The following is a 26,531-nucleotide window of genomic DNA, read 5'->3' on the forward strand; positions in this document are numbered from 1 at the left end:
GATGCCCAGGTTGCGTGCATGGCTTGGGGGTGGGGTTCCTAGGGCTGTTGGCCACCAGGAGTCATCCCAGGTGGAGAGGGTTGAGCAGATTACTAGGATCTCTGTCTTGTCTAAGTTGAGTTTGAGGCAGCTGATTTCCATCCAGGCGGTGACTGCTCTCATTCTGTCGTGGAAATTTCTCTTGGCTGTTGATCGGTCGTTGGTCAAGGAGAGAATCAGTTGGGTATCGTCCGCGTAGGATAGAATGTTTAGGCTGTGCTGTCTGACTATTTTAGCTAGCGGGGCCACGTAGATGTTGAAGAGGTTCTGGTTTAGTGAGATCCCTGGGGTACTCCGCAGCATGTTTCTTTGGGTGCCGAGGTGTTCAGAGGTGTGAGAGAAGGTGATGTTTCCTGCTGAAAAAATTGGGTCGAAGGTGTGTGACCTGCTGCATGGGTGGGGAGGTTGACTAGTTGCTTGAGGCTGAGGGTTGTGAGGTTGTCCAAGAGGGTTGTGGTGTTTGAGTCATCATGGTTGTCGAGGTGAAAGTTGAGGTCGACGAGTAGGATGTAGTAGATGGAGGCGAGAGCATTGGGGGGAGTTGGGGGCGGGGGGTTACAAGATCGGCGATGGTTTCACTGAAGTGGGTTCGGGGCCCGGGTGGGTCTGTATGCGTGCGTGCCACGAAGGGAGGTGTTCGGGTCGGTCTGATAGTGTAGGTGCTCTATGGTGGTTGGTAGATTATGTGTCTCGATGGTGGTTGACAGGCGGAGGGTGTTCCTGTATACTATGCAGCCAATCGACAAGGAAGCATTGCCAGTCTGAAACCAGTGCTAAATTGAGTTTCATCTAAAACTACAGAGAATACCCATTACAGTGGTGTTCAAAGTGTATCCAGGAAGACAAGAATTATGACCACATTGAATATATGTACATACAATAATATGAATGGGAATCAATAACTTAGCGGGTGATTATTTAAAAATATGTCTAACCTCAGTTTAACTTTTAACTCTTTTTCGGTTGGATACTCTATCTCAGTGGTTCCTAACCTTTTGACTTCTGTGGATCCCCACTTAAACGTTACAAGGAACCTCCACTAAGTCATTAGTGGAATATGGGGACCCCGGTATAAGCAATATAGATGATTTGAACTGCAAAATACACAGACAAAAACAAGCATCCATCAAACAAATACACAAACATTTATATATTTTATTTAATTCTGAAACAAATATAAAAAAAGAACAGTTTAACAGGAACAATGGAGCTTTTCTAAATTCAATTGAGGCCACCCATCATCCATACTATATTCTGTTTGATGAACTTGCACGGATCCCACAAACCAATCTGAGGATACCAACTTAATTTTTAGCCTCCAATTTCAAATTTGTTCACAATTACCAAAAAGGTTAACATTTCCAATTTTACAAACTGCTTCTTTATTATATGCACGCTTTACTAATCTTTTAATATTATTTAACATTTGAAGCAGTCGAGGACCCCCTAAGTAGGTGTCAAAGACCTCTAGGGGTCCTGAGATCACCAGATGAGAACCACTGCTCTTCTTAAATTCAGATTCATCAACTTGTTAATTTCCCCCAGGTGCCAAAAAGGTTCAGGAAAACTCCAAAGTAGTGCTCCTGCACACTGGTAGGTAGGGCGATAAGACTCAATGCCATTCCACTTTGGAAAGTGACGGAGTTGCATATAAGCGCCACCTATGCGTGCTGACAGTTTCTTTTGTGAAGTCTTCTTCACCGTCAGACATGGAAATCAACACCAAATTGAACAAGCCAGTCTACATATTCTTAGACTGGCATTTTTGTTTTTGGATCTTTTTTTTAAGATGTTGACAATGTCAGAGTATGGAGGTTGGAAGGTGGTAAAGAAGGAATAGTTTCTTACCTGTACCTCCAGTTCTCTTATAGGGGAATTTTCATTATAGTCATAAGCACTGAATAGTTGAATAGTCCCGCCCTCGTGCAGGGACCCCAGAGCACTGTTTCACAATATATCTTCTAAGTGCAGATATTCGCCTTTCTTCAGGAAGGCTTGAAGAGTCAATCACGAGATACAAATATTATGCAGCTGAAGTAAGGCAGGGCAGTATAGCCCCATAGGCTGCCATTATATGAGTTAGCATAGAGGCTGCACCTTTAAGAACTCAGAGACCACCACTATCCCATCATGCTCAGCAGGTGGCAGTTGCTTCAGTTGTTTTTGAGGCGACTTGTCTGAATCTGGTGGATCTCTGTCCACTGCACCGGGGAGAAGGGAGGGTGCCTATGACTATAATGGACATTCCCCTATGAGAGAACAGGAGTTACAGGTAAGAAACTATTCCTTCTCTCCAAAGAGATTTCCATTTATAGTCATAAGCACTGAATAGAGTAGCAAGCCCATCCCTACTTAAGGCAGTGGAAAGAGTAGAGAGGGTAATTTAAGAAAACAGATTCCTAAGGGAGGCCTGTCCTACTTGAGTGTCAGCTTTGGAATCAGAATCCAGGCAATAATGTTTGGCAAATGTATGGAAAGATCTCCAAGTTGCAACTTTGCAAATATCTGGGATAGGGATATTTCTCAATAACGTAGCAGTAGCTGCTTTAGGTCTAGTGTAGTGGGTTGTAGGCTTCGCTGGTAGTGTCTTGTTAGCCCTTTGATAACACAACAGGATGCAAGAAACTATTTATCGGGAAATGGACTGTTTAGTAGTGGCTAAGCGAGTCTGGACCGGTCCATAGTTAATGAACAGTTGGTTTGACCTGCGGATGCTATGTGTCCTGTTTAGATCGAACTTCAGAGCTCCCCTCACATTCAGGGGAGCTTTCCATTGGAGTAGAAGACTTTTGAAAGAATGTTGGCAGCGAAATGGTCTGGTTAACATGAAATCCTGAAATAACCTTAGGGAGAAATTTAGTGTGTTCTCATAACCACTTTGCTAGAATGGAATACTGTGCATGGTTTGTGAGGACAAAGTGCTTGGATCTTGCTTACCCAGCGAGCTGATGTTATTGCTACAAGGAAAGCTGTCTTCCAAGAGAGGTGTTGCAGGGAGGCTTTGTGAATAGGTTCAAAGAGATCCTGCACGAGACGAGAGAGTACAATGTTAAGCTCCGAGGGAGGTGAAGGGTACCTAATGGGAGGGAAAACCTTCCTTAAACCTTCTAGAAAATCCTTAATTACTGGGATTTTGAAAAAAGATGTTGTGAAAGACATGTTCTGTAGGCAGTAAGGGCTGCTAGGTGAACCTTTATAGAAGAAAATTGCAAGCCCGAATTTGCCAGATGGAGTAAGTATGACAGAATGACATCTTCCTGGCAAGACGTGGGGTCCACTTTCTTGGAGGAACACCAGATGAAGAATCTCTTCCATTTGAAGGCATATGCGGAACAACCTGAAGGCTGTTTAACCTCTTTGAGGATGTCCATGTAGCCCAGCAGTAGGTTCAAGTGTCCGTACTCAGGAGCCATGCAGGCAAATTCAAGGAGGAGGGACTGGGGTGTACCATCCGACCTCCGAACTTTTTGAGCAAGTCTGTCCTGCATGGCAGCCTAAGATGTGGATGGATGGACCGGTGAAGAAGGTCTGTGAACCCCCACTGATGTGGCTACTCCGAAGCTATTAAGATCATTTTGTCCCTTGAGTGAGACAGTTTGATGAGGACTGCTGGGATCAGGGGAATCTGTGGAAAGGTGTCAAGAAATGTGCCAGATCAGTCGATGCATAGGGCATTCTCCAAAGTCTCTGGTTGGTAGTACCTTGAGGCAAAGCTTTAGCATTTTGTTGTCCGCAGTGGTGAATAGGTCAATGGAAGGTGAGCCCCACAGATGATGTGTCTTGAATGATGTTGTTGTGCAAGACCCACTCGTGGTTTTCTTGCAAAATCCTGCTGAGAGAGTCTACCTGTGCAATTGCACACCTGGAAGGTGAGTTGCGGTGACCGTTAGATCCCTGGCTATGAGCCATTTCCAAATTGTTTGGTCTTCGTGTGATAGAGGCCTGGACCTCGTCCCTGCCTGCTTGTTGAGGTAGTACATGGTGGTCATATTGTTCATCTGGACAAGCAGGGAGTTGGATTTGAAAGAGGAGTTCAACACTTTTAGCACTAGATGGACTGCAGGTAACTCCAGGAGGTTCATATGGTATGTTGACTCTCTCTCTGACCATTTGTCTTGGATCTGGAGATGGTCCATGTGAGCCCCCGAGCCTAGCAGTGAGGTGTCCATTATTATTGTTTGAGGAGGAACCTCCTGATGAAAATGCATCTCTCGAAGTAGGTTCTTTGGGAGCACCACCATTTCAAGGAGAGCTTTGCATGACAAAACAGAACTATCCAGTCATCCAAATCGCCCATCAGGTCCTTGAGACATTCTTGGAGAGGTTGCATGTGGAGGCGAGCATTCTGTATGAGGAAGATGCAGGATGCTATTGAGCCGAGGAGATTGTTCTCACTGTTGGACGGCAAGCTGTCATGAGAGAGGGACATTTCCGAAGGATTGATAAATGTCTCTCCTCCGAAGGACACACTCTTTCCTGTACTGTATCAATGGAAGCTCCCAGGTAGTGTAAGGTTTGAACCGGGACAGAAGTTGACTTGCTGAGGTTGACCTGGAGGCCTAATCTGTGAAGAAGACTGTAAGACCAGTTGTAGTGAAGCAGAGCTTCCAGAGACATTGATGCCTTTATCAGCCAGTCGTCTAGGTAGGGTTAGACAAATATTTTATGGTTCCTCAGAAGGGCAGCTACCACTACCATGCATTTTAAAAAAATTCTGGATGCTGACTTCAGACCAAACGGAAGTACTTTGTACTGGGAGTGATCTTGTCCCACTACAAACCTCAAGAACAGGCAATGCTTTCTAGCACTTGGAATATGAAAGTATGCACCTTGAAGGTCGATGGAACACAACTAATCCAAGCCTCGAAAAATCTACTCGCCCACTCGCTATAGTGAGTCATATTTCAAGACAAGCTATTTTTAGAACCTACTTGCCCCATCTGGCGAGTTGACAAAGAACAGGTGTTCTGTTCAGTCAGAAAGTGAAAAAAAGACACGTTTGAAATTTTGTTTGTTGCATCTGCTCTGTGTTCAGAGACAGAGGTTTAAATGTCGGTTTGTAATTTTTCATTCTGACTGCAGAGTTCTAGGATTTTGTAAGGTGACCTGTGTGACCTGCTGTAAAAAAGTGTGAAACGAAAGCTGGCTGTGTGGGTTTTTCCCTAACACACATTTTAATCACCAAGTAACCTGTATGAACATTTCAAAATACATGTCAGTAGCTGTGAAAAAACATTTTCAGTGTGATGAACAAAATACTTTAATAGGATGAAAATAGATAATAACACTTTACTTGGTGATGCGCAAATGATAAATATGTTTCCTGAAACCAAGTTTTAACAGATTATTAATACACTACATAGTTTTAGCAGTAAAGCTGCAAGCTAGTGGGAAGGTTTGTGGACATTTAATGTCTGTAAGGGAGGGTGCTACCACATCATGCTTTAGTAATATATTTATTACAAGTGAGTGTTTAAACTGGAAAATACTTCTGCCCTGATGGCAAAGCTATTAGTAAACTAAGACAAGTCACCGATCATGTGTACCCTATATATGAGCTAGATGTTTACCGTACATGGAGCAAATGTTTAGTTTATTTAATCAAACAAAAGAGGTGTTTTGTACAGCAGAAATGCAGAACTCACATATTTCAAGGTGCAATCATATGTGAGAATGAAGGAAAAGGAGACTCTGTAAAACAAAATATTTGCCTAGGATCACACAATTTGAGACCAGTTTACGGGTCAAGTGCATTACAGTTAGGTGGAGTAGATTATTTGAGTTACTCGACCTGTAGGTCTAGTAACAATTTTATGATTTTTCGAGGTCTGTAATCCCCCTGGTGTAGCTGGGGATAAATTTGGTGTAATGACAGCATCCAGAAAAATTCTCGTCAAAGCCACTTGTTGGCTGACTTGAGGACGAGAATGGGTCTGAATTTGTTCTTGTCTTTCTTTTTCACAACAAAGAACCTGGAATAAATGCTTGCCCCTTGTTAGTGGGGAACAGGTTTCACTGCTTGCTTCTGTAAGTGAATGTTGACTTCCGACCGAAGCAGTCGGATTTGAACACTGGACAGCTTCACAGGGATGGACGGTGGATGACTGGTACCGTTAGACAATATCTATTTTTATAATATTCAGAACCTAGGCATCTTTTATTTCTTGCCACTCTGACAAATGAAATGATATGCTTCCCCCCCCACCGGCGTGGGTAACAGAAAAGGGGGAAGCAGATGGGTGCTTTCCACCTTGAGCTGACTGCTGGGTGAATCTACCCAGGGCTGTTTTCTTTGGTACTGGTGCTAAGGGTGTTTTTGCAGCTGTTGAGCGCAGGATTTCTGGCTTCCCCACTGAGGGGTTTGAACCCTCTGAGAATACTACAGTTGTTGCCAGGGACGGAAAGGTCTTTATTGTTCTCTGGATCTTTCCAGGCCAACGGCTTTCAATGTCTCCATTTCTGTCTTCATCTTTGCCATCTTGTTATTGATGTGGCTTCTGAATAGGGTGGTACCAGAGAATGGTGGATTTAAAATTCTCTGTTGAGCCTCTGGTTTTAGTGAGGTATGGCGAAGACAAGAATGCCTACGGACAGCATTCCTGTGACAGTATTCATGTGCTGCAAAGAGAGAAGAATCAGCTGCGGCACTAACAATTTGGTTGGAGACAAGTAACCCCTTATTGAGGATCTCCTGGAAATCTTCACATTTGTCTTGCAGGAGATGACCAATAAATTGTTGCATGGAATCCCATAGAGACCTGTCATATCTTCCTAGAAGGGCTGTAGTGCTTGCCGCTTTCATTGTGGTTGTTGCTGTGCTGAAAACTTTGCGAGTCAATCCTATGACTTTCTTTATCAGGAGGAACAGTGGAAGTGGGAGTAGTGGGATGATGTTTTTTGGCTGCCACTACAATGACAGAGGCCAGTGATGGGTCAATCCGTATAAAAACAGGATCCTGCTCTGGAGAGCAGTAAGTTTTCTGAAGCCTGAATGGTGCTGGCTTGACAGAGGCTGGAGTTAAAAATTCCTCAACGTCTGCATGGATGTCGATTTTCAATGGATTCTTGACGGCGATTTGGACCTCAACGGCAAATGTGGTGGCTCGTTGACAGCGTTGTTCTCGACACCAACACCCCATGTCTTGACTGCAACATTTTCACAACGGCGAGTTATGGATAGATGGTGAACAGGTCGGGCCATACCTCTCCTTGACGTCGATGTCCTCGCATCGATCAGAATCTATGTCGTTTGCCCACCATTTTCTGTCCGGAACGCTCACCAGAGACAAATGGAAGAACCCTGGTAGAGGTCTGAGCTTCTTCTCGCTCTGAGGTTCCTCCTTCATACTGCGTCTGTTATTTCCTTCTCTCTTCTGATCCGTGGAGATTATAATTTCTCTGTCCTTCGGGGGATGTCTGGAAAAGGTCCTGCAGTTTTGACATGATGCAGGAATGTGAGGATGCACACCTCGTGAGGGTCTGTCTTCGCCTTCTTCCTCCCATAGGATGGACATAAAGGGAGGGAATTTTAAGAGGAAAAAATGTAATTCCTGTCAGAAAAAGACAGAAAAAGATTGGTAAGGACCAAATATGCCAAATAAACCAGTTGTCACTAAAGTACAGTACTGAATTTTGAAGAAAAAAGCCAAAATTTGGATGAACTCGATCCAGGATACTGTCAGCAGGAGCCGGAAAAAAGAAGTGAAGCAACTTCCACCTGCTGAGCATGATGGGATACTGATGTTATCTGGGTTTGTTGGACTTTTTTGCTTATGCAGGGTCATCCCCAATCTTTTTGCCGCCTGCCTCCTATTTTTTCTGACCTGCTGCTGTTGGCTTTTGAACTCTGAGCACTTTACCACTGCTAACTAGTGCTAAAGTGCATATGCTCTCTGTGTAAATTGTATGGTTGATTGGTTTATCCATCCATATCCATATTTGATTTACTAGTGAGTCCCTAGTAAGGTGCACTAGAGGTGCCAGGACCTGTAAATCAAATGCTACTAGTGGGGCTGCAGCACTGGTTGTGCCACCCACATAAGTAGCTCTGTGATCATGTCTCAGACCTGCCACTGCAGTGTCTGTGTGTGTGTGTGTAGTTAGGCCTAAACCTTCCCTTTTCTTATATGTAAGGCACCCCTAAGGTTGGCCCTAGGTAGCCCCAAGGGCGGGGTGCAGTGTATGGTTAAGGTAGGACATGTCCGGACAGTGAAATATTGCTAAATTCCTTTCTAGGGTCGAACCTGCGTTGCATGCGTATCGCAGCGAGACGCTTTAGTATTTATAAAAGGGCTCGGAGCCCTGTCAACTTCATGTCAGTGTTTTTATTGGTTCGTGGGCTTGCCTAATAAAATCTGCTTGCTTTCATTAGTCGAAGGCACGCATACGTCATGCCTTTTCCGGTGGCTAGCCCTCCTCGAGCGCAGCGACCAAGTCCAGAAAACATGCGAGGCTCGCTGTTTTCCATCGGGCTCGTGGACTTCTTTTTTTCTCCAATTTACGAGCACGATCTCGCTTGGCAGAAGTTGAGCGCTTTACATAGTTAATTTCACTTTTTCGGGTTATGTACATAAATGCACTTTTGCCCGATAGGTGAAAAGTCGGGTTAGGAGTTTACAACGCGATCAGCTCTAACATGAGCAAACGCGAGACCAGTTGCATTGTAAATGCTTGTTCACTGTTGCAAGGCCTGTCCCTCTCATAGGTTAACATGGGGGCTACCTTTAAAGATGATTAAAGTGTAGATTACCTTTGGGAGCGGATGGACATGTGCAGTTTAGGGTCTCTGAGCTCACAATTTAAAAATACATCTTTTAGTAATGTTGATTTTAAGATTGTGTGTTTGAAAATGCCACTTTTAGAAAGTGAGCATTTTCTTGCTTATACCATTTCTGTGACTCTGCCTGTTTGTGGATTCCCTGTCTGGGTCAGTTTGACAGTTGGGCTGGTTACACCTCACACTAGACAGTGATACAAAGGGAGCTGGGATGTAGTCTGCATTTCCTGATGAGCCATCTGTGCAAGGAAGGAGGGGAGGAGTGGCCACTTACACCTGAAAGGGCTGTGCCTGTCCTCACACAATGCAGTCTCCGACCCTCTGGTGAGCGTCTGGGGCCTGGCCTGGGCAAGGCAGGATTTCACATTCAAAAGAGACTTTACTTTGAAGTAGGCCTACTTCAAAGGAAAATTGGGTATAAGAAGGACACCCAAAACCACAGACTTGAGAAACTTCTGGAAACAAGAGGAACCTCTGCCTGGAGAAGAGCTGGGGAAGAAGAGCTGCTCTGCCTGTGACTGTGCTTTGTGGAGCTATCCTGCAGTTGCTGCTTCTGCCAGAGTAAGGGGGCAAAGACTGGACTTTGTGTGCCTTCCATCTTGAGAAAAATCTCCAAGGGCTTGATTTAGAGCTTGCCTCCTGTTGTTTGAAGTCTCCGGGACAGCAAAGACCTCTCTCTGCCAGCACCTGGAGTCTCTGGAGAGACTCCTACTCTGCCCTGTGGTGCCCATCCAGTTCCTGGGACCCTGAAAGGAGAAGCTGGCAGCCTAAAGACAAGGAAATCCACGCACAGAGCACCATGCGGGGAAAAGATTGACGCGACTCCGATCTGCAGCTGAAGAAACGATGCACCGCCAGCTCTGCAGCTGAGAATCGACGCTCGCAGTAAATGTGACCGAAGAATCGACGCACGGAGCAGGAGAAATGACGCGCAGCATCCCTGACGGAGGCTGGGAGATCACAACCCGCGCTGCGGGGTTTTCGGATCATCGTGCGGCTGGATTTCCAACTCAAGTACTGCTTGGCATGGAAAAACAACGCAAGGCCTGCCCGGACCCGAGAGTGCAGACCGGATTCGCTCATCACTCTCCTGTGGAGAGAAGAAACGAAGTGCCCCGACCCAGCGAAAGGAGAATCGACGCAAGGTCCCGCTCATAAGTGGAATCAACGCATCGCAAGCCCTTTTTGACGTGCACTTGCCCGTGCGGGGTTATTTTTTACACACCCAAGGTACTTTTTCACGCTAACAGCGCTAGTGTGTGTTAAAAACTGCTTAAAGACTCTTTTTGCATTTTTATTAATATCTTGACTTGTGTATTGTGGATTTTTGTCGTTTTGGTCTTGTTTTGTTTCGATAAATATTTTCTATTTCTCTAAACTGGTGTTGTGTCATTTTGTAGTGTTTTCCTTAAGTTACTCTGTGTGTTGGTACAAATACTTTACACCTAGCACTCTGAAGTTAAGCCTACTGCTCTGCCAAGCTACCAAGGGGGTAAGCAGGGGTTAGCTGAGGGTGATTCTCTTTTACCCTGACTAGAGTGAGGGTCCTTGCTTGAACAGGGGGTAACCTGACTGTCAACCAAAGACCCCCTTTCTAACAGGGTTCTTAAAGACGCAGTCTCTATTTTAACTCATATAATGGCAGCCTATGAGCTACTCTGCTCTGTCTTGCTACATCTCTCTAGTCTATCAAAAAAGGGTTTGTGGAAGACAGTTATGCTGTTTTATAGAAAAAAGAAAAAAAAATGAAATTACATACATATATAATCTCCTGGCCCCTTTTTTAAGCACAAGATGAATAATTGGGCCATTGTAGCTTGTTTTCTATAGGCTGCATAATATTTTTATCTCATAAGTGACTCTGCAGAAGAAAATCTGCACTTAAGAAGATATGTTGTGAAAAAATGCTCTGAAGTTCCCACACTTGGGCGGGATTATTCAGTGCTTATGACCATAAATGGAAATCGCCTATGAGAGAATCTGCGGTTAGATGAATTATCCACTGGAAAGAGCATTACTGAAGGTAAGTAGCTTGTTTTTCTGACAAATATTTCTAATCACAGATTCCTCACCTTGTGATTAGTTCCAAAGCAATACTTTCCAAGCTGGTGGGTCTGGCGAACCGCTCAGAATAAAAAGTCCTGCAGGACCCAATAGGCACAGTGCCCATCTCCACAGACTTGACTATCATGGCAGTAGTGCTTTCGTGAATGGATGCAGTGCTGTCCATGCAGCTGCCTTACAGGTATCCAAGATAGGCACTCCACATGCAAACGTAGTGGGAGCAGTTTCATTGGAGGGAGCCCCTATGCCTTTTGGAGACTTCTTCTTAGCCAATGAATAGCACAACTTAATGCAGAAGACTATCAATTGAGAGATGATCAATTCCTTCACCACCTTGCCCTAATTTGCCCCAGAGAACAGCACAAAGGACTAATCGTCCACCTAATGTTTTGGTAAAATCAATGTAAAAACTGAGTGCTATCTTGGAGTCCAAACTATTAATCTTCTCTTCCTCTTTTTAGAGAGGAAGCAAAGGAGGTTGAAAGAGTGATGGCTTGTTGAACAAAAAAATGCTTCTCTACCTTTGGGAGGAACGCAACTCAAGTCATTACCACCAGTTTGTCAGGGAAGAAAGTGATATAGGGAGGCAGGGCAAAAAGCGCCTGAAGTTCACTCACCCGCTGTGCAGATACAATTGTAACCGGGACAAAAGTTTTGAGGGGATTAGGCGCAAAGGACTCTAAAGCAGTACACATTAGAAATGTGATAACAACATATAAGTCCCAATAGAGTATCACAAAGTGCCTAGGTGGGAACAAGTGCTGCAAACATTTTAGAAAACACATCACAACTGATAATTTAATAAGGATGGTTGGTCTGGCAAACGTAGAGGCCAAAGAATCCGATAGGTAACTTTGTTTTTTTTTTTTGTTTTTTGTTTTTTACACTTAACATTACTTTTTTCAAAAGTAAGTTTACATGCAACCATAGTACTGCAGTCTATTTCCTTATATACTAGTCGAGATTATATGTATAGAATAACTTGTACAAATCATGTTAGTATAGAATTCACAGTGGGAAAATATTAGATTTATTTATCTGATCCAGCTGTTTCTAATCCAGCATTATATACTTAATAGAACATCTATTAGCAGTACCTGTTACCACCACTTCTAAACCAATAGGATTCTAAATATGTTTAATGTGTCAAGAATCAAGGGGTATGCCTTAAGAAAGAGCCTTTCCTATAGCTCAGGTAGCTTCCTGAACTTTTGTAAACATTTCCCTCACCCCCCCATTAACCCAGGCCCAGTTCTGGTCATCATCAGAATCTAAAGACTATTTTACAAAACAATTCCTGCTGAATCAAAAAATCAAACTCAGGTTATCTGTCCAAGGTCTTTTTATTTTTAGCACAGCTCCTTTCAACTTCACCTAGCTTTCGCACCATTTACTTAGTTACTAGAGGCAGTGCGGCCTAGGTAGTAGAGAGTGAGTTCCTGGTGCATTAGAACTTATTAGGCACCTTGTACACGCAAAACATGTTAATCACACATTATTGTAGAACTATTTTCCTGCTGTTTTCAAATGTATACACATATGCCAAGAATAATATATATACATAAAGATAGATAGATAGATAGATAGATAGATAGATAGATAGATAGATAGATAGATAGATAGATAGATAGAGTCTACGGCCCATGCAAAGTGTTGATGTCCTCCATGTACTCGAACCATTACCACAACCGCCTCCATTTCAATATCTTCCACTTTGGCATTTTATGGATAGAAATATTTAAATAACAGTGAGAAGATGGCTCAAAGATGAAGCACGACAGCTATTGCTGAGGTAGAGACCAGCGTCCTTTTAAAACAATGAACTACATCCATGCTTTTCTTTTCAGGCTTGCACACACAGATTTTTCACAAGTTTGTGATTATGGCTACCTTTTGTAATAGAGTACTGGGTTTGTTTTGTAGTATAAGCTAATTTTCACTGTTTGTTCTTTCTCAAGCTCCAATTCTCTTACACCTCTTAAATAAATAAATACATTTTCAAATACCTTTATTCACAAATCTTACACTCCAAATCTCTGTATCTGTCATCATAGCTAAAAGTGTCAGCGAGTCTTCAGTGTCTTAAAAGCACTGAAACTTTCCATCTGGATACAATTTTTAAAACAATGTGCTCCTTGACTCAATTTATGTTTCTGCTATAAATGTTTGTTATGCGCTCTTTCCGTTCCATTTACACCAAACCACCTATTGCTGACCTGAACACATTATGTTAAACAGATATTTCAGAATATGCACACAATCAACCATTGTTTCTATCTCAGGTGCCTCCTCCGCTCCTTATTAGTCCTACTTATTTTAGTGAGATAGGTGCTAAGACTATATGAATAGTTCTGTAACTAATATCTACATTCTGTCTTAAAATCACTTTAGATTGTACATTTCTTACTGCAACCTCTATGCCAGTTGATGTTATCCTCTGCCCCAATGTCTTATTTCTATGTAAAGTGCATTGATATCCACTAGGCCTCATGTGTGTTAATCATGACTCCAAAAAAAACAAAAAAACTACTAAAGTAAAACTGTTCAAAAATCCAAGGCAAATATTACAATATACCAAAATTAAGTGCATACTGAGTTTTTTAAGAAAGATTACAGGCTAAAATCTCACTAGTGTTAACATAACGTGTATTTGTTAAGTGGACGCATTAGTCCATTAAGTCCACTAAGGCACCAGAACTGGCTTCAAGTGTTAACACCACCAACTATGCAATTCCTGCAGGTGACACCACCACCCAACTTTGCTGCCACTACTTACACCATCAGCTAACTAACCTCACTTCTTGTTACACTACCAGACCGCCTTGATTGCTTCTTTCAAGTATCTAGAGCAAATACAAACTAATTTCACCCTTACCAAATTTCATTTGCACATGTTTCTCGGATGAAAGTTTCTGTCTTTTGCTCCTCCTCAGGGGACTTTCTTGAAACACGTCCATTTTGAGATTCACTTTTGAGTTGATTTCCTGCTAGGAATTAAAAACCATATTATAAAACCAGGAATTGATTACTTTAATATATAACAAGAAATGTCACCAATTGCATCATCTACTATACAAAAGATGCATTTCTCATATTAGGTAGCTCTGTCCACTCCAACTGGATGATGTGCTACAAACAACTGCACCATGTAATGCTGAAATGTGGTCTTGTTGTACGCAATATGCTTTTGTACAAGCTACATCCACCCAAAACTATCCTTGATTCCTAATCAGACAACAAGTAATGGGAAAATGTACTAGAATGAAAATGTATTAAACACCTACTCAGACATGGAAGGATGTCAAAATCTAAAATGCTTCTTTCAGTTTGCAAGTTCTTCTATAAAAAGGCTAAATTAGTGCAGGCGAAAGTATGGCCCTGACCTACTTATCAGCAAAGAAACCTGCATTACTCTTCCTTCTCCACCATAGTATACTTCCTGATATTCATAGTCACTCAACAGAACAGGAAGCTCTCTCATTATTTGTGGGAATCAGATCTGGAGATTAGACAGAAGAGCACAGTAGTTGGCAAGAGTGTGGATTTCCTATGATCCAATGGACAGGACACATTGTTTGGAGTCAAGAACAACAAGGTTTCATGTTTATTTTGTCCACTTGACAAGTAACACCAACCACTTGCAGCACAAACCATTTAGCGGGGACTTTAAAATACCATAGTATAGATCTGTGAAAAAGGATTGTCTGCCACTAAGACATACTTGTATCCATGTAAATAGGTTGCTCAAACTTATATACATGATTCTAATGCAAAGCCTTTAGCGTTATGCCAAACACTACGAAAATGCAGTGAACCCAGCTGGCATTACTGTCAAATGTTCCAGTGTTACAATATGTACATTTTTGTAAATTTAACAATTGAAGGCTACACATCATGCGCCCTGCATGCTCCTTGATTATATCCAAAGAGATGCAGAAGCCTGAAACGAAGATTAGTAATTATTGGCTGCTACAGTTTTCAATGTATTTATTGAAAAGACTGTAATCTATGATAAACAATTATGAGCTGCGATTTTAGGAGGATGAAACATAGTACAGTTAGAATTGTTACCATAAGGGAAAGGTAGATAAACAATCCAGGCATACTGGAATAAACATGAGCAAAGGATTCCTATCTACACGTCTAGCATCTACACAGGCGCATAGCAGTGATAGTCCCTTTCTGCCCGTACTAGTCCAGGGAACGAACACCCGCCCCTTACCTGAAGACAGAGATCTACCCGTTGTCTTCTTGGTTAGCTGTAGACACAGGTCTGAGGTCAGCAAAGTTGCAATGAAGTGGCATGCAGCATAGGATGGCTCCTCTAGCTAGAATTACCTATCTAGCCTTTTTTGGCCTGCGCAATGTTTTTATAACAAAATGTGTTGTGTTCTGAGAACAGGCCTGACGTAGTAGTATGTCTAAGTGTCGAAGGTTAGTTCCGCACTCTTGTGACAGCAATATTAGATAAACTATCATATACAGCCTTAAGCAGACGTACAGGGTGAGATGTTGTGTAAAAAGAACTAACAACAACACTTTTGCAGAACAGCAACTGATAAGAAAAATAAAACATCCTCAATAAAGGTAAGCCATGCTAAAATGAATTAAAATTAACAAATGAAGTGAAGCACGTAACTAGGTAAAAGGGCGCAGGCCGAAGGCCTAAGCTAAAATAAGTGTGCCCAGGTAAGGTGCTAAAATGAACCCTCAACACCATCCAGCTTGACTGATGAAGGGTTTGGGATGTTGGGTGGCATGACTTCCGACTTCCTGTGTTTACTTCAGACCCACTTGCATTGCATAGATAGACGCGAGACAACTTTTCCAGCATATGCTGGTGTGTGTGAAAGGAAGACTGGGTCACATGTATGGTTATAGGTAGCACCTCTGCATAGATTTTTATGGCATGTTTTACAGTACATCACACCCACCAACCATTCAGACATTAAGGGCAGGGCCCAGTAGTCCATCAAATGGAAATTGTACAAGCCAAGGCCACAAATCGCCCTTCCAATTTCAGAATATTTTTCACATGCCCAAAGAGAACTAAAACCAGAGACATTTCTATCTGCGTAGAAATCATTTTATATAAGTCCTGAAAGATTTCAAGCCAAAAGTCAGAAATCTGCCATATAAATAAAATCTGAAGGGGCAAAAGGCATCGACATCCAAGCCCATAGCCTTCGGCCCAGCCAGAGCATATTATATTTGGTGTAAAGATGTATAGTGAATGCACCTACGCCGGCTACTGAGGGATATATGTTTGGTCTGTTGGCAACTGTGGGACCACATTGCTTCCAAAGAGATCCATCTTTGCAGGTCGGACAAGATATTGGTTCTAAAGGAGACTAGAGCATCCTTCAAACTCACAGCTCCACTTACACGACTCCTCAACCTTTTCTTTGAGAGAGTACCACAACAACAATTAGCACGGGCACTAAATTCAGTCGCGTAAGGATTAACAAGTCCAATAATTGTGATTAATGAGCTAACGGGACTTATCTGGGGCTGAAGATCGAGTTCCCTAGCTCGGGAAAAATCCATACAGATTCTGTAATGTCCTACAAACATCCTCTGTAAGTGTTCCCTGCGGGCGCTCTACATTAGACCTCTGCAAACAAAAATGTGTGTGTAGGTGACAATGTTGCACTTTAGGAAGCTTGTGAACGTCATTAGAGTCTGACCACAGGTAAAGATTTCAACATTTTGTTTTCATATGAAAAATTGGGCTCTATGTACAGTTCAAAAAACGTGAAACCTTAAGAATCAAACCGCTTCAATTTCGAACAACCGTACTATTTCTGGCTAACATATAATAAATATGAATGCCCTGATGTTTCTTGTAGCGCCTCATACTGACTTTGTCACAGTTTCTAAGTACTCGCACTTTTTGAAGGGTTGTGAAGTGTGGCACAATAAAATACAGCGATTTCTCGCCGGGCACAGAATGTGGTGAAGGGGGTTTAGAGCATTGATGTCGAAGATTCACAGCCAGCAGTGTAAGTGGCAGATGCCAGCCACGGGCGGACGGCGGCAGCAGCGTGCTCTCTGTAAACCACCCGCTAACAATACAAGGGGTCAGGATACCGTTCCCGTACAGCAGCAGCAGACTTGCGCGCCAGTCAAGCGCTGAACCACTCTTAACAAGCCGCAGAGCAGCAGTGCCCTCTGCTGGGCAATGGTTGTAGTCAGTGTTTACTCTTAAAACGTCAATTTTCGATCTACTTTAAATCCAGGCTTTCTGGGTTTATTGGTCTTTGGTTCTTTAGTTTGATGTCCGTTATCGTGTCCTAAAATACTCTATCATTGACTTAATTACTGTAGCGGTCGTTTGTTAAAAACACTGTAGAAATTCCAAATAAATGCATTCTTATACTTTGCTTGGAGCATGCTATAGATTAAATGGATGAATGAAAAAAGTGAGAAATAAGGATTTGGAAGATAAAAACCATGTGAGGGGGCCACAGGGCAAACGGACGCATTAGATATTTCCTTAGCCTGTGTGCAGACGAGAGGTTTACCTGCGTGACGTCACTGTTTTCCTGTCCATCGCTGTAGACTCTCTTTCTCCTGCTCCTGTAGCCTGTGCTGTGGACAAGAACTCCCATATCTTTCTCCGGTGTTTCAATGGGACACGCCTTGATCGCCTTGTTGCTCCTGTCCGGACTGGGAGAAACTAAAGCAACAAAAAAATAGAAGAAAAAAAAACAGAATGCAAACTGTATTAGTAAATTAGTGGGATTTAATACTGGGCAGGGAGAAGTTAGCTCTGGTGCAGGGGTGGTTCACGTGTGTTCCGTGTATCAACCAGTCCACCTGCAGCGACCGGTCAACACTAGGCCAGTTCCCTATGGTCACCATGTTTGGTTCTCCTACATCTACTACATACCATAGGACGATTCGTCTTATAGTTTGGCCCTTGCCATCTTGTAGTAACGAGGACATCTGTAAACCCATTTGTTGCAGTGTGGCACTCTCGTATGGTCTCTTGCGGTGGTGCTGTAAGGCAACGTCCTACATCGGCCTCAATGCAGCACCAACCCGGCCTGAAGGAGCAGCTACACCGCACTTCCGTGTTCACGTGACCTTAACACCGAGTGGGCTGAGGAATTACCGCACCGCAGCTCTCAAGACAAAGCATCGGAATTCAATATAGACTGTCGCTTGTTTCACACAAACAACTATTTGTACTTAGGAAAAAATGGCGTAAGTGAGAAGGAAGGAGGCACTGTAACCTCAGTGTCTACCACAGCACAGTGGCCACTGAACAAACTGTACTTCAGCTACCTACCTCGACTCAGCATTGAAATGTCTGCCGCACGGGCCTCAGGGGCCCTTTGGGCCCGTCATAAGCGAGTGCGTCATAAGTTTAAGACACACGTCACTACAGTTAACCAAGGAGTGACCCAAGTCACTGTGATCATAGTAACTTATCAAGGGTCAGAAGAACCTTCAAGCAGTCTCTTCTGAATTTGCAGAATAAGCAACATCACCTTTTCGGGACAAGTTTACTATAATCCCAGTTCACAGTCAATGTAGCTCCCTTAATTTCAAAATGTAACTCAACTCTGAGCGAGATTTCAAAAATGTTTATTTTAACAAGCAATGTCTTACATTTAATAAAATAAGCGTCGTTGCCTATTTAAGGGCATTCCTGTGAATTGTCCTGAATGTACCCAATACTTAGGTGGCGTGGCACAGGACACAGCAACACCAAATTACGTTTTGAAAAAGAAAAAAAAAAGACAGAATAAAGACCTGGGGAGCTATGGGAAATGCTTGTAAAGGCCTCTAAGGGAAATGCTTGCAAAGGCCTCCCGCTCTTCATCGAGCAGAAGACCTTCACTGCATAGGTCACGTGTACCCCGGTTTGTGTTACCTCCCAGACCCAAACAACACCCTTAACAGGGGAGCTGAGGGGACCCTGCGTTTATGTAGCTCGCTACACATTCCACCTAGATGATCAATTTGTTTTTATGGTTTCTGTCAACGCAAAACATCTCAACACCAATCAAAATAGTATACAGAAGAGCATACCCCTTATCTGTCAGTGTGTGCTCCCAGATTATCACTACAGGCCCAATCTTGTCTGGTCTTCTTATGAACAAAATTTGCTTCTCCAAAACATCTGTTGCTTTTGTCAGAAGGATAAATACAGCTTGTAGAGGTAGACTTGTACATTTACACATCTGGTGTTTCTTTTCTTCCACTGTGTTCTCTTATTTGTTGTACTACAAATTCATAGTCTGATCTGGATCAGCTGCTAATGTCATGTTATTGGCACTAGAAGATGCAACAGTAGTGATAACTAATACTCTGTGTCCTGCGTGAACCAACCGACATGCAACAACTGGCATGAAACCTATCAGTCTGAACTAGAAGATGCAAGAGTAGTGATCAGCAATCTAACTGTGCCCTGAGGACATCAACGCTTCCTAAACTTCTAGAGGTGCGGTGCTATATGCAAAGTTTCTGGTTAGGTATTCCAGAGTATTGGGTCCTTTGCCACTAGAGAGCCTGCTCCTGTGTTCAGTTTCTTCATCTGAATTCACTGGAGCAGAGCATGTGATGGAATTCAGCTCAGATAAACTAGGCTACTCCCCAAAGGTATACATGGCCTATCATCAGTACCTTGAATTCTCAATGCTGCCTAAAATGGCCCAGAGAAAAATTCATTTGGTCTCTTTGTAGTTTGTTAAGGAATACACATGCAGGATGACACATAAGGCATCAGCAAAGACAAGTCCTCGCCATACGCGTTCTAATGAATGGATCAAAAGTTCTTGCGAGTAAGTTAAAATGTGCAACCAAGCTCAGTTAGATTTTTCTAGCCTATCCTGATTTTTACCCAGCAGACTCTACAGTCTGAGTCCATTGGTGGTGCTCCAGATCTCGACAGGCATTTCACCGAGAGAGCAGAAAGATCAGGAGCGGCCACATACAAAAAGGTGGCTCTAGTGGATTGCTGATGGCAGCTTCTGACTGCGCAAGCTAATCTGATGGGCCTCAGCACCATTTTGCCCTGTACTTTTCAACTGTTTCTCAGTGGGAAAAGGTCCTTGCGTCTGCCTGGCTCATGGGATTCTCTTGCTTGTACCGCGAAAGTCAGTAGCAACTTTTACATCCTAACACTTTCACCAGCCGCAACTGCATTATTATGAAGTCTCTGTATGGATCTTCTTAATACCACTATCATTGGGAAAACTGCAACCATTTCAATAATGCAATACCGAACGTCATTACAGAAGAGTTTCACCCAACCTTGTTAATATTTGTTTCTGGTTTTAGTCAGGATTGCAGCACAAGACTGCCCACTCCTAATATGTCGATGATGCTTTACCATTCCTCGATGCAGGAAATGCGTCCCTCCTAATACTGCAGACTACTTGACCTCTCGGTCAAATTGAGATTGCCAATCATTTCTTTCTGGTTAACATCCTCAAAAACAGAATGGACACCTAGGGTGTTGTACTTACATTGTTCACCTCTTACTTGTACTGGTGTCAAATAGTTAACATTGGGACTCTCATCTCCAACTTAGTTTACAACAGTGTCCTCCAAAATTCCATTTTGTCCCGGATTCACTTCAGTGTCTATAATGGCCCATTACGGGCTATAGCTCAAGAATTCCTCTCCTACAGACATTTCTCTACTTTACAAAACATTGGAGACTGTATAAAATGGATATGCAGATCCCACTGGAAACAACAGCTAAAAAACAGACTTACTTGACTCACTCAACATCTTAAACTGTCAACCTACAATTGCTGATAAAGCCACATTGTTGGGGGTCGTGTTTGACTCCATACATAACCACCAGTGCCAAATCGACGCCATCTCATTGGAGCGCTCAATTTCAACTCAGACTGCTTTGGGGTATCTGACAGTTTATCCTCGAACAAGAAGTTTTGTCACCAAAGCTCTTTAGATTTGAGTACTACAACTGACTCCTTACAGGATTACCCACAACTCATCTAGTACCCCTCATATCTGTGCTGCCGCTTGATTAGTCTCTGGGTGAAAACAACCAGACTGTATCTATCGCTCTCCTGGCGCTCCAGCGGCTATCAATTGATAGCCCATATCACACAGAATGTCTTTCGCACAGCAAACCCCACCTACCTGCCAGAAAAGTTGCAACTCTCTGGTAGCCAACAACTGCTGCACAGTTCAGATGCTCATCTTCCAGATAAAAAATAGACTTTTTCTCAATTTCTCTCTGGCAGTGCAATAAGACTGGAACTAGCTTCCACTTCCTACCTCTGCGTACCACCTCTTGCCTAGCTACAGGCAAAAGCAACTTAAAACTCTTCACTAGGCATCATCAAACTGACATAACGCCTGCTGTTCTGATGACCAGATTTCTCAGCCTTGTTCCCTGGCTCCTTCCTCCTTCAGTCTAGACCTTCACTGCCCCTCAATACACTTACATCCTTCTCAACACATCTTCTCTTCTTACTGCTGCTTCTATCAGACCACACTCAATTTCTACACAAATATATCCACCTACTGCTTTCTAATCCACTTCTCAGCTATAGATTTCTCTGTTGTTCAAGTCTTGTGACTTCCAGACATATGGGGTCGAGAAAATGGACACATCACTAATGGATACCTTTTGAACTACTAACATTGTTTCCTTAATATATATATATGTTTGCCCTAACTTGTAGTTACTCCTGTGCTTTTGTTTTTTAAAGAGCTCCACCGCCTTTGGCCACGCTCCCATTATACAAACTGCACAAAATCATAGGTTATGGAAGCAAACAACCAGTTTATCAAGCTTCCGTCCACAAGGACTGCAGAATGTAGGTTTTCACATCTACACTGGACAAGGACAATCTGACCAAGAACCACAATTCTATACAACGTTCACTGTACTCCGTATTGTATCATTCCTCTGCACATGCTCCCCCAGCCACACAATACTTGTGGGACATACAGCACACATGCACAACAGAGTGTATATATCCGAGGGGGAAGCATAGCCTCCATAATGGGAGACTGGATGAATTTTATCAGGGCGAGCCAGGGAGCTTACTTTCTATAAGTGTACAAAGGCCTTAGGCCCTATTTACAACAGTGCTAAGAAGCTGCAAGACTAAGGACGCAAGTACTATGTGGCAGGCTGAACAGTATACACCAGACAGAAATCCGATATTCTGGTAAGTAAAGATTTATTGTAAAGACGTTAAGGTTTGTTAATTCAAGTTTATATCATTAAATGTGGCAGGGCCCAGTAAACAAGTCTCTTCTTTAACTTGGTCTTCTTTCTCTCTCTTTTCTTCCTTTGTCAGGTTTCTCGAGTGGTTTGGCAAGGGTCCAGGGAGGTACCGACAAGAAAACAAAAGAAGACTTGGGTAAGTATAGAGGTATGTACTGGGGCTCTTACTAGTGGAGAGCAAAGGGGGAGTGGATAAGTAGGGGAATAGAAGGCAAAGTGCATTCACCCGGGAAGTGTGCTAAAGCATAATTCCTTCTGTGTTTCAGAAAAGTCATAAGGTGCACCCGAGAGGTTTTTGTTTGTTTTAATTAGACTGTGCCCTTTTCTTTCTCCCTCTCCCCTCTTACCCCTGTTATCCCTCCCCACTCCCTTTTCCTAGCGAAGTTTTAGGGTTCCTGCCCCTTGCCCCTAGGAGGGACCGTACCTTGGTGACCCACGACCCTCCAGGGTCGTGGCTAGGCTCCTTCGTCTGGTTGTCCTCCTCTTGGGGAATCTTCGGCTCCTTCGTCTGGTTGTCCTCCTCTTGGGGAATCTTCGGCTCCGTAGGCTTGGTGTTCGGATCCTGCGCGTCCTCACTGGTCTCCGTCCTCCTCTTACTGCCGCCGTCCCGCTCTTCGTCGTTGGTCCTCTCCTGTGGCCGATCCGCGGCCGTTTTGTGTACGAGCGTTTCCCCGGAAACGGGGAAACACAGCTGTGGCGAGTTGCGCGTCCCCATGATTACATGGGGATGCGGAAATGACGTATCGGGTTCGCCCGACACGTCATTTCCTCCGTCTGCTGTCACCGTGATCGGGTTCGCCCGATCACATACCCCTTCCCAAGAACGGTCCTGGTCGAGGACCGGAGTAGGGCAAGGAAACCGGGAGAGGTAATCCGCAGGACCTTGTTGTGTACCAGGAACATGACAAACCTGAAAGGAAAAAGGCTGAAGCTCAAGAAACCATCGGAGAATTCTAGAGTTGGAATCCTTATGGGCAGCAAGCCAGGTAAGCGGAGCATGATCAGTATACAGTACAAACGGTCGACCCAGAAGATAATACTGCAAAGTCTCCACAGCCCATTTAATGGCCAAACACTCCTTCTCAATCGTGGGTTAATGGCATTCTCTGGGAAACAACTTCCGGCTAATAAAGACAATCGGGCGATCTCCACCACCCACCTCCGGTTGAGCGAGCACTGCCCCAATGCCCACATTCGAAGCATCTGTGTACACATGAAAAGGTCGGGAGAAATCCGGACACTGTAAAACCGGTTCTGAGGTAAGGGCAGATTTTAACTGTGCAAAACTGTGTCTCTGAGTGTCTGAAAAAGGGACCAATTTGTTGGGGTGTTTATTTGACAAAAGATCAGTCAGTGGCGCCGCCACCGTGGAATACCCCGGGATAAACCTACGATAGTAACCCACGAGCCCAAGGAAGGAACGCAAATCTCTTTTTGTCTTAGGGGTTGGGGCATTTTGAATAGCTTCTACTTTAGACATTTGAGGCTTTAGCATACCACTGCCTATCTTATAGCCGAGATACGAGATGTCAGTCTTCCCCAAAACACATTTCTTGGGATTAGCAGTCAACCCGGCGTCTGTGAGAGTATTTAAAATTTGGTGCAGATGGTACAGATGGTCAAGCCACGTATTGCTAAAGATAACAACGTCATCAAGATAAGCGGCAGAGAATGAATGAAAGGGTTTCAACAATCTATCCATCAACCTTTGAAAGGTTGCCGGCGCCCCATGGAGACCAAAAGGTAACACGGTGAATTGATATAATCCAGATTGAGTCGAGAAGGCTGTTTTTTCTTTATCTTCGGGGAAAAGGGGTATTTGCCAGTATCCTTTAGTGAGGTCTAAAGTGGACATGTATTTAGCTGTTCCTAGCTTCTCGAGAACATCATCCACCCGGGGAATAGGATATGAGTCAAATTCAGAGATGGCATTGAGTTGGCGGAAGTCAATACAAAAACGAACTGTTCCGTCAGGTTTGGGAACCAGAACTACAGGTGAGCACCATGGGCTGACCGAAGGCTCAATAACTCCCATGTGTATCATTTTTTCTATTTCGGTTTCGATGGTATGTTTCCTAGCCTCGGGAATACGATAGGGCCGTAATCGAATAATCTGCCCTGGGGCTGTTCTTATTTTGTGCTGGATGAGGGATGTTCTGCCTGGTGTATCAGAGAATACACCTGAGTGTTGCGCTAACAAGTCAGCTAATTGATCCTTCTGGGCTTTTGTCAACAAGATGTTGATAATGGGCAAGTTTACCTCCTGGGAACTCCCCGAGGGAAACAACTCTATTCCTACTTCCTTAACGGGGGATACAAGACAACTCGCTGCTACTCTCTCACTGACTTCTGGTTCCTCTTCCCATTTCTTGAGAAGATTCACATGATACATTTGTGTCTTATGGGGATTGACGCTTAGCTCGATGAGATAGGTGACAGGGGAGATTGCTCTAACAATCCTATATGGCCCTTGCCATCTAGCTAGCAATTTTTGATCAGATGTGGGTCTCATAATCAATACCTGGTCATTGGGAAGGAACGTACGTAGTTTACTACCCTTGTCATAATAGCGTTTCTGCGCTTCTTGGGCCTTTTCCATATGTTGTCTTACATTCTCCCATAAGTCCTGTAAATGTGATTTCAATTTCTGTACATATTCTAACACGGGTCTCCCCTCCTCTTCCTCTTCCTCCTCCCAGGTTTCGACTGCCATATCTAAGAGGGAGCGAGGTTGTCTTCCGAAGACCAGCTCAAATGGACTATGCCCTGTAGAGGACTGTTCGTGGGTGCGAATAGCGTACAACACTAAGGGCAGTTTCTGATCCCAATCTCTCCCAGTCTCATCTACTATTTTCTTTAAGAGAGTTTTTATAGTCCTATTGTATCGTTCTACCAGTCCGTCTGTCTGTGGATGGTACACTGAAGTTTTAATCTGAGTAATGCCCAGTGTTTTACAGATTTGCTTCATAAGGTTGGACATGAAGGGTGTACCCTGGTCCGTAAGAATTTCTCGGGGAAACCCGGTCCGCGTGAATACTGTTATCATTGCCTGTGCTACCGTTTTCGTCGTCATACTGGAAAGAGGTATGGCTTCGGGATACCGGGTGGCGTAGTCTACTATCACTAGTATATATGTATGTCCCTTAGTTGAAGGAAGTAGGGGTCCAATTAAATCCATTCCCACCCTACTAAATGGAATATCAATGATAGGAAGAGGTAAGAGAGGTGCTTTCCGGGGTCGGCATGGTTCGGTGAGCTGACACCTAGTACATTGTGAGCAATATTTTCAAATGTGCGCGAACACCCCTGGCCAGTAGAATCGTCGGAGGAGATATTCTTCCGTTTTGTCTCTGCCAAAATGGCCCCCACCCGGTTGATTGTGGGCTAGAAAAACTACTTGGTCTCTATATGTCTCGGGGACTACTAATTGGAATTTTCGTTCCCCTTCCCTGGTAGTGGTCACCCTATACAAAAGATTGCATTGTACAAAAAAATAGGGACCCACCTCGTCAGTTTCTTCTGTTTTTGCTGTTCCCCAAGCATGAGTGAGAGTAGGGTCCTCCCTCTGATGCTGTCGGAAACTGATGTTGTCCCTGTGATTCTCCGCTATAACTCGTATGGTTGGAGATTGGTTATTTGTTTCTCGAAACTGGGCCTTGCCTTCCCTCTTTTCCCGGCGAGATAGTTTTCTACGATATGGGGGACAGTCAATTTCGCTATTAGGGAAAGGAGCCTCTGCCCACCATTCGAAGTTCTCCATGTGGGTACTATTTAGTAATTGTTGGAAATAGACGTAATCTGTTCCCACAATACATTCCTCTATTAGTTGTTCCATGACCCCCATGGGAAGAAAGTCTCTGTGATTTCCCCATTCCAGTTGTACTGTGGAGAGAGGATATTGGGCCTTATCACCGTGTATACAGCAAATTGTTACTCTTTGGCAGGTGTTTTCATCTACTGGATCTATTAAATCTTGTCGTATTACGGACTGTGTACAACCTGAGTCTATAAGGGCTGAGAGGAGATGCCCATTAATTCGGAGTGTCTGTTTAAACTTGCTATCCCCTGTTCCTGTCCATAAGACTCGGCGTCGGGTGACTCCTATTTCCATAGGTTCCGTCCCCTCTGTTTTCCTGGGACATAGGCGAGCAATATGTCCCCATTCTCCACAGTTAAAACACTGTGGTCCGGACATCGCATGGGTCTCCCCTTGTTTACGTGACATAGGGTCTTCTACGGGGTATCTCTGGAGGGGCCGTGTTAGAGGGGGAAGGGTTTTGGGATTAGGCCGCGGTGAAGTTGATCTTACGTCCGTGGACCTGTGATATGCACAGGCCAAATCTATAGCCATGTCTGTATCCACGTTAGGATGTTGTCGTATCCAGCTTTTTGTACCGGTGGGTAGTGAGTCCAAATATTGTTCGAGGA

General features: G+C 43.7%; 1 protein-coding gene across 6 annotated transcripts in view; it reads right to left on the reverse strand.

Annotated features, from left to right (window-relative positions):
• The window catches only part of BRCA1 (BRCA1 DNA repair associated), a 477,104-nt gene that overhangs the window by 287,542 nt on the left and 163,031 nt on the right, over positions 1–26,531 (reverse strand). For 5 of the 6 annotated variants that reach the window (XM_069237766.1, XM_069237761.1, XM_069237762.1 and 2 more), the window contains exons 6-7: positions 17,404–17,558; positions 13,755–13,866 (exon numbers count right to left, since the gene is read on the reverse strand). In XM_069237766.1, the coding sequence (XP_069093867.1) occupies positions 13,755–13,866; positions 17,404–17,558 (267 nt within the window). The remainder of the gene's footprint in view (positions 1–13,754; positions 13,867–17,403; positions 17,559–26,531) is intronic. The other variant, XM_069237765.1, reaches the window with a different exon arrangement.

The sequence above is a fragment of the Pleurodeles waltl genome, chromosome 6 (assembly GCF_031143425.1).
Source record: "Pleurodeles waltl isolate 20211129_DDA chromosome 6, aPleWal1.hap1.20221129, whole genome shotgun sequence".
Lineage (NCBI taxonomy): Eukaryota > Metazoa > Chordata > Amphibia > Caudata > Salamandridae > Pleurodeles > Pleurodeles waltl.